Source organism: Sceloporus occidentalis, unplaced genomic scaffold, assembly GCF_023333645.1.
Source record: "Sceloporus occidentalis isolate IW3139 unplaced genomic scaffold, rSceOcc1.0.p SCAF_182, whole genome shotgun sequence".
Lineage (NCBI taxonomy): Eukaryota > Metazoa > Chordata > Lepidosauria > Squamata > Phrynosomatidae > Sceloporus > Sceloporus occidentalis.
The window spans coordinates 1,688,484-1,699,043 of record NW_028317162.1 but is presented as its reverse complement, the minus strand read 5'-3'; the positions used below and the strand labels follow the sequence as shown (position 1 = coordinate 1,699,043).

General features: G+C 47.3%; 1 protein-coding gene across 1 annotated transcript; it reads right to left on the bottom strand.

The window, feature by feature from the left end:
* Positions 1-230: 230 nt before the first annotated feature.
* Positions 231-8,885, bottom strand: LOC149278753 (glucagon receptor-like). The gene is made up of 13 exons (XM_089501821.1): positions 8,832-8,885; positions 8,492-8,588; positions 8,186-8,293; positions 7,920-8,041; positions 6,686-6,792; positions 4,817-4,970; positions 4,429-4,582; positions 4,243-4,303; positions 2,060-2,129; positions 1,650-1,738; positions 1,416-1,554; positions 1,250-1,291; positions 231-512 (listed from the first exon to the last, which is right to left on the bottom strand). Exons 1-13 carry the CDS (start codon positions 8,883-8,885, stop codon positions 231-233), a joined length of 1,479 nt encoding a protein of 492 aa, XP_089357947.1.
* Between the last annotated feature and the right edge of the window lie 1,675 nt (positions 8,886-10,560).

Below are 10,560 nucleotides of genomic sequence, written 5' to 3'. Positions count from 1 at the left end.
ATTATTGTCTTGTATAGCGCCATCAAATTCCATAGCGCTGTACAATGGGGTGCCCAAACAATGTCCCCACGGGTTTGAAGCGATTAGTTTGTGGCTTCGCAACGGAATGTCTCGTTTGCTAAATTCACCGTTCTAGCTGTTTTCTTATTTAGGCACCCGATCCTTCAGCAGCCGCCTATGGGCCCGGCTCTCTCCAGTGTAGAGGAGGACTCTGCTTCCCCGTTCTGGGCTCAGAGGACGTTCTCCACGCTGTCCGGATACTCGAAGCTGAGTTGTCTGTCGCTCAGTGTTATATTCTCGGTGGTGCTAACGCCTATCTTATCGTGATAGTGCATGCCGGAGCAGTTGTTTGATTTCCCCGTCCCGTTGGTACAGCTGCCGACCAGTTTATGTTTTTCACAAACACTGCCGGTGCCAGCACGGGGCGTCTGGCTGTAAGTGTGCTTATATTCGTCTTCGATGTCTTTGCCGAGTTTCCAGCGCTTCCATTTCTTCAGCAGCTCGGACTGGACCTGTGGCCAGATGGAACACAAGGGCTTTAGAAGAAGGTGATTAATCACATGCTTTGTAAGAACCCTTGAAAGTGATCCAAAACCTGGCTCAATAAAATATGCCCCAATTTCTCCTGCACCCACAACTGCTCACTACTGCCCCGTCCCCGACACCGCATTACCTCTGAACCCAGCCCATTCTTAGATACTTCCCCCCCTTTCCCATAATTGCCCGTAACTTCTCTATTCCATGTCCATTCTAAGGTCAAAATGTCCTTCTGATGGATGACCCTCCGTCCGCTCCACGGTCCCTTATTACTTTTTTAGCATCCTCGGCAGACACCATTCCCTGTCCTCTCCCTCCCATCGCCAGTTCAGACACCGCTCCCCCCCCCCCGCGTTTCCATTAGGGTTTGGCTTGAGACTTCAGTATATATATATATATATCGTTGGGTAAATACTAATACAGATGTTCGGAGCAGGAAGTGGAATCCGTGGAACAAGTGACATCTCTGAGCTATGGCATATGTCGCCGATGACAAGTTAAAGTGACAACGACAGCGAAGACGAATACGCTCCGCAGACACGGAAAATATCACGTCCTCCCAGCGAGCGGTGGAATGCGACTGCATGACTACATATAACAAAGAGGTCACCGTGAAGATAAAACGGCTCGGAGCCAAGAGAAATGAACTGCTCTACGTCTTATCGGTTTCCCACTCGGGGCTAAAGATCCAGAAGAAAATGCCGACACTTACCTCCTTGTTGACAAAACAGTACAGCACAGCGACCAGTATGCCCTGCGGAGAACGTCAAAGAAGTCATTATACGTTCACGTCTTAAAGATGGACTCTCTCGGGGTGAGGGATGGGAGGAAGGAGGGCATTAGGAGGAAAGACAGATTAGAAGTGGCGTGGGACTCACCTGGAAGGAGCTGAGGAAAAGGTCAAAGAAGAGTTTGACCAGACGCATGGTCCCCTGTGCGTTTTCATCGGTGAGAAGTGCGAAGACCACCTCGTGAATGCCCAGCAGGGGGATTAGGGTCAACGTAGACCTGGCCAACCTAGAAAGACGTCACACACCTTAGCTCAATCGTTTCCCGCTCTTCGATGTCACGAATGGTCTGTGAGACCGCGAATGACCCTGCAAGCCTCTCACCTGAACTTAAAGTCTGTGTACCTCATCTGATGAGCTCGCATCTTGGACACCAGAATTTGAATAATCCGGATGAAAATTAAGAAATTTATCTAAAAACAAAACAAAACAAATTTACAAACTGGAGGCGTGTAAGTGTCTATCACACCCACAAAAGTCTTTATCATCAAAAATATGACCTCCCCTCTAGTAAAATCACATCAAACAGCATGTAGCAGTAGACCAGGAGACACGGGCATCAAGGGTACCCGGCGTACTTCACTCTACAACGCCGGTGGTCTTGTGTATATACATTTTGTCCATTAAAATAACATGAAATGGCAGAAATACAGCGCAGACTTTGTAAATGACTATCGTAGATGCCATTCCACTTGTCCAAACGCTACTCCATCGATGATGTATTAATGACGCACCAGTATGGCAATGAATACCGGTGTCCTGAGAATCCACCAGTAGGCCATGTTATTATTTGTGACCCAGCACCTGAGATGTAAAGAAAGAAGGAAAAAGATCTGTTACTCAATGGAAACATTTCTAACCCAACCAAGAACGTCCAATGGCCAATCCCCCACTTGGGATGGACTTCACCAATGAGACTTGGTCAACATCTCCTTAAACATAATGAGGTGCCTATGTCTGAACTAACTCTTTACTTTTAGGAAGTGGTCCTTAAGTTATGTTTGAGACCTCAGGGTTAAGCTTTGCCCGTTCCTGGCCATCTTAACGAACAAGTCCTCATCAAAACATATCTGCCTTCGGATTCCACCACAAGTCTTCCTCATGGAAAATATGTAGTTTGGGTGAAGCTGCTACAAAAGTTGAAAAGTCTAAACACATAAACCATTTCTTATCTCCAGAGGTGGAGGAGATATAAAATCCTACCAAAACACTATAAAATAACCATTTTCACTTTATAAACACTAATATTCCTCCGAGTTCCAGAGGGAAGGTCTCCCCAGCCCTAGCAGCCAAAGCGTTAAGACGTGCTATCTGAACATCTGGCTCATCTCCAGAGCTCCAGGAAATTGGTTGATCAGTGTAACAGAAGGTAATGAGTCTTATCTAGAGCAGCGTCTAGATAAACAGAAGTCATTCCACGTGAATGGAGGCATGTGAGCATCGCCTGTTTACCTTTTTGTTAATGTTATTACAGCTAATTCTCTCCTGTTCTCTTTCTAGAATCCAGAAACCCCGAGAGTAAGGAATCTGGTCAACAACATCTAAGATGATACGTTGTTTCCAGAAGATGGGATCCCAAGCCTCGCTCATAAAACCACAATTATACGCTAGAGATCAAAAAGGTAAACAGCCATTGGTTCTCTCGTCTCCTGTACCCGGCAATTCCTATTGGCTAAACGGTCACGCAAATATCCTAAGAACCAATCGGAAGCCGGCAAACGGCCCCGTCCACATTGAAAAATGGCGGAGATTAACGAAGTTCTGAATCCCCCTGAAGGCTGCATCCTACTGACTTGGAAAATATATATTTTAATATATTATAATAATAAAAATGGAATAAAATGCGGGTATTTTTATTCTTGTTTGAGACTAATTTTTTTTTTTTTTTTTAACCCTATGTGCTCTTTAAAGCTAACTTTAAATACTTTGAAGCTGTATATATCCTTTTAATCTTTATAAGGGTATATTAAGTTGCTGAGCGATGACCTCCGGTACATATAGGTTTTCAAGATGTAAACAAAAAAAAGTGTTATTGCAGAATGTGGTCTCTTAATGCGTTTAACTGACACAGATCAGCATGTCTCACCCCCCACGTTTCCCCTCTCGATCTGCACTTTTTGTTTCCGTGGAACGAATGCGGTCGGTCTGATAAACATCGTTCTTGAAAGTGGTTTACGAGCCGCTCAGCAATCAGACCACTAATGCACAATAATTTATTCTGTCCGCAAGTTATCTAGTTTTATATATAATTATACACACAGAGACACACACACACACACACACACGCTACCGCTCAAAAGTGTGGGGTCACTTAGAAAAGCAGATCATGTCCATTAAAATAACATAAAAAAGGATCCAAAATCCAGCACAGACAGGGTTAATGTTGTAAATGACTATTGTAGCTGGAAAATGGAATATCTTCATAGGAGTGATGGGAGGGATAAAGGGCCTCTGTACGCTTGTGTTCCAATGGCCCTTTCACTCCCATCACTCCTGTGTTCCGATGGCCCTTTATCACTCCTGTGTTCCAATGGCCCTTTATCACTCCCATCACTCCTGTGTTCCAATGGCCCTTTATCACTCCCATCACTCCCGTGTTCCAATGGCCCTTTATCACTCCCATCACTCCCGTGTTCCAATGGCCCTTTATCACTCCCATCACTCCTGTGTTCCAACGGCCCTTTATCACTCCCATCACTCCTGTGTTCCAATGGCACGTTCTGTCCAAGCTTAAGTTTAAAAGGCTGATTGATGGTTAGAAACTCTTTTGTAATTATGTTACAGCCAGAAATGTCCTCGTTTTCCATGAAAGTGACCCCAAACTTGTGAACTAACATGAAACACGCATGGGATAGGCATACGGCTCCTGAATGTGGGCCGTGACATTCTATGCACATGCAGGTGATGAAGGACTTACGCGTCTTTTTCATACGTGTATTTCACGGCCACCCACGGGACTATGAAGATAATCGGAGCACCTGCGCGGGGGGGGGGGGGGGGGGAGACACCGGTTATTAGGCGCGAGTGAGTGAATGATGCAGGAGAATCTCCCCCGCCTGGCATGTACTCGGTGCTCGTTACGACAGTGAGAAGTGACACTTACCCCAACCGATGCAGACGTAGAGGGCGAAGTAACTTCTCTCCGAGAACACGGCGAGGACGAGCAGGTTGTGCAGATAAATCCCTTCCACCAGTAACCAGCAATAATTAGCAATCACCCCATACTGCATGAGGACCGTAGCCACGCGGCACCCGACCTGGGGGGGCAACAAGCCAGAGTGAGCATAAAGGGGTGGCATAAAGACACAACGGTGGGGTAATCGGGGTGAACTAAAATGCTTCTGAAAGAACTCATACGGAACAATATTGGCCAATGATCAAGGAATTTAAATTAAAAAAAAGAAAAGTTTAGAAATAAAGACACTACTTGTAAAGTCTGTTTACCGGCTCTGCTGGGAGGCAGATCATTTAGTGCGAAGGCAGACTCTCACCTCGTTACTGCGCCAGCGCTGCACATAATCATCGTTAATCGTCTCGTTGTAAATGGTTTTCAGGAGGGAGTCAATCACGAGGACGGACACCGCGCGGAGAATGAACGAGACAAACAGGTTGATGTGGATGTAGTTGCGCATGCAGTGCAGTTTACTGTGGGGGGGGGGAAACACAGAGCCGTGATCTCGGGGTTATCGGGAACATGAATGAACGTCCACGTTTGGGCCCCAAATCCATACTGCCCCTTTTTCCTCCCCGATGCCCCCCTCTTTGGTAGGAGCTCAGGATGTTTGCTGGTTATCACAGGCTTCTTACAATGTTACGTTTATAAGCAGCAAGAAATGTGATAAATAAATAAAAATACATTTTCAAAACAGATAAAGCCCCTTGCCCCGTAACCACGCCCATAACCACACCCTCTTAAAGAGACACGCCTCTCTGCCCCTTTAAATGTCGGCGGGGACGGATAAAGGAACGGGGTCTGTAAACATGGGGTAAGAAGGGAGAGTGTGGCGGGTAGAGGAGGAACAACCTTAAAGTGAGCCTAGAGAGCACTTTGATCTATACGCATTTGCTATCAACTTGGCCCGCACGATGTATAGGCTAACACCTCGTTCTCTCCAGGGCATTTAATAAATGTATTTTCCGTACAGCAAACTATATAAAATTATACCATACAAGCATAAAAAAAGGGGAAATACTGTAAAAAGGCAAAAAAAAAAAATGCAGAGAAAACGATGCGTGGACGTGAAAGTCGTTGCTAATGCGGTTTCTGCAGACACAGGGACGCTACTGGGTGATGGATCCCCCCGAGGGGACTCGGAACCAGAACAGCCAGCCAAGGGGCAACTATTAAAGAGGTCTCGTGCTAGCAATGTGCTGCTGCAACCGACCAGATTAACCCTTTAAAGTGCAGACAATGTTATGCATAGTATACATAATAATTATTGCGCCAAAGAAACACAGATCAGAGCAACAGTGCCTCTTATTTTGAAAGGCTGGATGATGGGAATTGTAGTCCAATGCAGCTTGAGCGCCACTGCAGTGCTCAACAGTAACATCGCCGTCAAATCAAATAGAAAAATGGGTAAGGGTGATAAAGGACCTTCACGGATCGGGGAAGACATCGCTGTCTCCCAGTTAATAGTGTCAGCATATCTAAAACCCACTGTAATTGCAGCTTCCCGGCCGGCTAACTGTGATGGGAGTTATAGCCCAACAAAGCAGCTGGAAAGCCTCAGGCTTCTGATACACAGCCGCATGCATCCGGGTGCTGCCGTTATTGAATACAAATGAATCCCTGTCGGGTAACAAAGTTGTTTCTGTTCTGTGTCGCAACCGGCTGAGAACAGGCGAAAGGTCCCTGCTGAACAACTACGGTGGGGTTAATCATACAGATGTCTCCGCTGGGGCAACCGGCGGGCTGGGGCAACCGGCAGCTCTTACTGTCCTCAGAACACCAACGAATGCACATGGCCATAGAGTACAACATACGTGTTCGCTTAAAGGAACCCAATTAATGTATTACCAGTAAACATATACAGTATATATTGTTAGCAGTTGGACTGTATGGCTGTATCGAGGTATAGATGAGGTCTAAGTGAACCGTACACATTACTGCTGGAGGGGTACTGGGGCAGCTGGGCTGATGCCAACATCCAGGACCAGATTCCCTATAAGGTTCGTACCAATGGCGGTGCATTATGGAGGCTCCTATTGAGCCAAAGAGGGAGGGGCTCAACCCCATGCCCACCCATTTACATCCCATAATCATTGGAACCAATGGGACGTTCAATGAGCAGGAACATTCCATCGGTAGCTATGGTGATACCAGTAACTTTATCAGCCCACTACATCCAGGTACTCACCTGAACCCCACGAGGATCGCTAGGGCCAAAATGAGAGCCCCCAAGGACACCGAGTATCCCACAGTGTACATGATCTTAAAGCTGTTATACGTCCTCCCGTATTGTTCCTGGAAAGCAGACAACGGATCATCCAAAGGAAATTACAACACTTAATGGCCCCCAAGGGCAACCCACTGCCCCCTCGCTCCTCTTTATAGCTCCTACTTGCCCAACACCAACTCATATGGCCACTAAACCCACGTAACCTCCCCTTCATATCGGTGCCCACCCTGTGCTGCCCAACAAATTGACCCTTTTCTACCCTCAGACCCCCCCCTGCCCATCGCCTTGTAACATTTTGACGCGTTAGATGTAGCTAAATGTTACCCCAAACAGTTTCAACCAGGTTCTACCCCATCCACTCATCTACCCCCCCTCTGATCTCCCTTCAGAACCCTGCAGATGCCAAATGTATTTGTAGATTGCCCCTGGCATGGCTCCTTCTTCACAACCCACCCATCATTGTCCAGAATTCCTCAGACTGACATCTTCTCTCTTGGCAATTCTAGGACGACCGCCCCCCCCCCCCCCTTTTCCCCATCCCATCCGATTGCCGACGGCTGGGAATTGGCAGCCCTGCTCAATGTATCATTCCTATCAGATCGACTCTGACATTGACCCCTTAGTAGAGGAAAAGTCAGATGGAGCAAGAGGGACAGGCAGGGGTATGGCGGCGGAGTGCGGCTCGGAGATAAACACGGCTGCGGTTTGTTTCTTAATGAATTGCTTGTTTAATTCTGCGTGTTCTGCTTTTACAGGAAGTAAAGACTCAAAACGGTTTCTTTTTTGGCAGCTTCACAATAAAAACGCAAAGCCCTGTACCCATCAAGAATGACGAGCGGCAGTGAAAAGGTCACGGCACGGACCCCTGCACCCATCAGAATATTGGGACCTGTACCCTGAGCCCTTGACCGTGCCACGGAAGGCACATGAAACACAATGAAAGAGTTTTGGGGCCCTCAGAATCTGGAAAATGGGGCCACACCTAGAGGATCTGGGTACTGGAATAGATTTGTATTGTTGGGACGGTAGTTTGAGGTTTCCTTCCTTTGTGGAAGGGTGAGTGACCACTGCAGGCAGAAACCCTTAGCTGACCAGAAACCAAAGAAGTGTCTTTCTCCTAAAGGGCTTTCCAGAAGCATCATCTACACTTTGGGACCCATGTTGGATTAAACAAAACACATACTCAACAAACCTGGTCACGCTGGTCATTTTTGTCCAACTCGCACTCCCTAGCGTCACGAAGTAAGGTTCCGTTCAGCATTGGCTCCCACTGCCCGTCCGGTCCACAGTGCTTGTAGACAAGGCCGTGCTGCACTAAGAATGGGGCAAAATCATTAATACTGTAAATCAGATACAGAAGAGGCACCTGGTTTAGCCCCAATCAGCAGCCCTTGCTGTAGAAGTCCCACCACCTCTGGGAGTAGATCTTAGCCTATTGTATTTCTGGTGGCATCTTACCTTTCTTATACCAAGGCAGGTACCAGGGACAAGAAACGTTGACTGTGGTGTTGGGCATTGCGTCCGGCCAACAAGAGAACTTGTCGAAGGTTCGATTACAGACCAGGCCTGTGGGGACATCCAAAGACAGCGGGACAGTGAGTGTTTGGAAAGTTGGAATCTAAACCATTGATGGCTAATGCTGGCTCTACAGCCGCCGTGGCGTACGATTCCCATGAAGTGGAGCGCCATTCATTGGTCATCACTGGTGGAAGCCCATCCAGCTACAATGTATTGGAAGCAGAGCTTGGCATCCTGGAGATTTACCTGTAGGAGGTGGCTCTATGGACATGTTGTGTTGGCACTCCATCTCATACTTCCTCCAGCTTTCTATCAAATAATCCATGATCTGTGCAGAGGGAGCCTAAAAAGAGAGCACACATCTCACGGTCTCAAAAATGTAGAAACACACAAGACCTGCTCACATTCTATCTAAGAGGACGTTGTCACTTCTTCAACCAAAAGAAAGATAACTAAAATACATCCCACTGCGGGGAAACCTTCCATAGGTTACAATAAGCAGGTCTTCACAAAGGACCATGGTAAGGGCTTCCACTAATGTAATGTTGATACCTCCGAGGCATTAACACATTAAGAGCTCAAGTACCTGGCACTGGATTATCAGCACCCACAGAACACGGAGGAGGAGAGGCCGGGGCATCCCGTAGCGCTGGAAACCTCATCTGGAGAAGTTTGCGGTCCCTCTTTATAGCGTTTGCGGAATGGGCAGATGCTGCGGCGGGACAAAGAAAAAGAATTAATACACTACGACTTTCCAAAAAACTTGTAATACTCCACATGATATAAAAAAATCCTCCTCGATTCAAACTGGGAGGTTTCTACAGAAACAGCGACTTCGCTAAAAATGTTCCAAATTCCAACCGGCTCTTGGAAACGGGGCAGTTGAGGCTTCTAAAACCCCCAGCCCTGCTTTGCTCTCTTGGATGAAGCACTTAATGTAGAAAACTGACGGCTCTTAAGTGAGGAGGAACGAGAAGGTGTCATCAGCTCCTCACCATCCATGAAGGATGTTTTGTGTTTCTTTGGGCTTAGATCAGAGACTCGTTCCTGGTCATTAATAACCCACGTAACCCAACTGTTGACAGCCACGCTAATGTCAGGAATATTTCACGCTCCCGAACAAGGATTTGCTGTCCGTGGTTCACACGGAACAGCTGCTATCATCCGCAGCTCAGCTAGGACCATGCCAGTCAGAGACGCTCGTTAGCAATAAACAGGGGCTGTCTTTTTCCACGGGGCAGAAAAAACGGAGAACCTCCTCAGCGCCCTATTTCAGGAGCTTACTCATAAGCAACATATTCTGGGTCGGGTTTATTAACGTGAATCGGTCACCATGGAAAGCAACTGCATCTACAGCGTACATGGCTATTAAGGGTTAATACCGAGATAACGGCACACACGGGGTGGGCAACGGACGAGGAGAGAAGGCAGAACGATGACATCACACAGAATGCATTTTGTGCTCTGATTGTGGTCGGAACACTCGATCCCCATAACCTCAACGGCGACCCAACTCAAACCCAACGGGGAGCCACCGAGCGGAGGAGAGCGCGTGAGAGCAGGTCTCACGGGAAGGAAACCCAAGATACATTCTGTACAGAGACTCTGGACTCATTTTTTTTGACCCATTAAGCTGGAAAGTTATTTCATGTAACCGCAAAAAGAAAAAAAACATATTTCTAAATGTTACTCTAAACATTTATACTTGGTGACAGTTCTTGGAATGGAGGCATCTAAGGAAGATCGATGGTAAGCCTGGGAGAGCTGGACCCTCTTCTTCTTCTTCTATACCAGGGCGTCTTAACTTAATCTCATCGTCACATTGTATCGCGCTCGTTTAAATGTTTCCCTTAATTGTCGCGATGGAACTTGGTGGAACTCGGTTAATAAACGTAATGTCGTAGGGATGGATAAAGAGATATAGCGTTAGGCTGGAGGTTAAAGGTCCCCCATGGCTAGAGTGAGAGGTGGTCCTGGCACTTTAAGTCCAGCGGACGGCTGATGACCTAAGTATGGCCGCAGTCCAATGTGCTGCAGATCGGGCAAGTGTTTGGTTCTGTCGGCCAGTGGCCCACTTGGCAGTTGCCCAGTCCTGGCCTGCATGGAAGGCATCGTCCCACTAAGACGTGCCAGGTATTGGAGTCACAACAAGTCTACCCAAGAGAAGAGGAGGCTACAAAACAAGCATGTCAAGAGGCTACCTAAGAGGATCTCTGTAGGCCACGTGGGCTACGAGTCGGTGGTGCTGCTTGCGCGAGGATTTTAATCTGATTTGGCCGTTGTGACCGGTATTCGAGGGGGACGTTGGCTCTGAA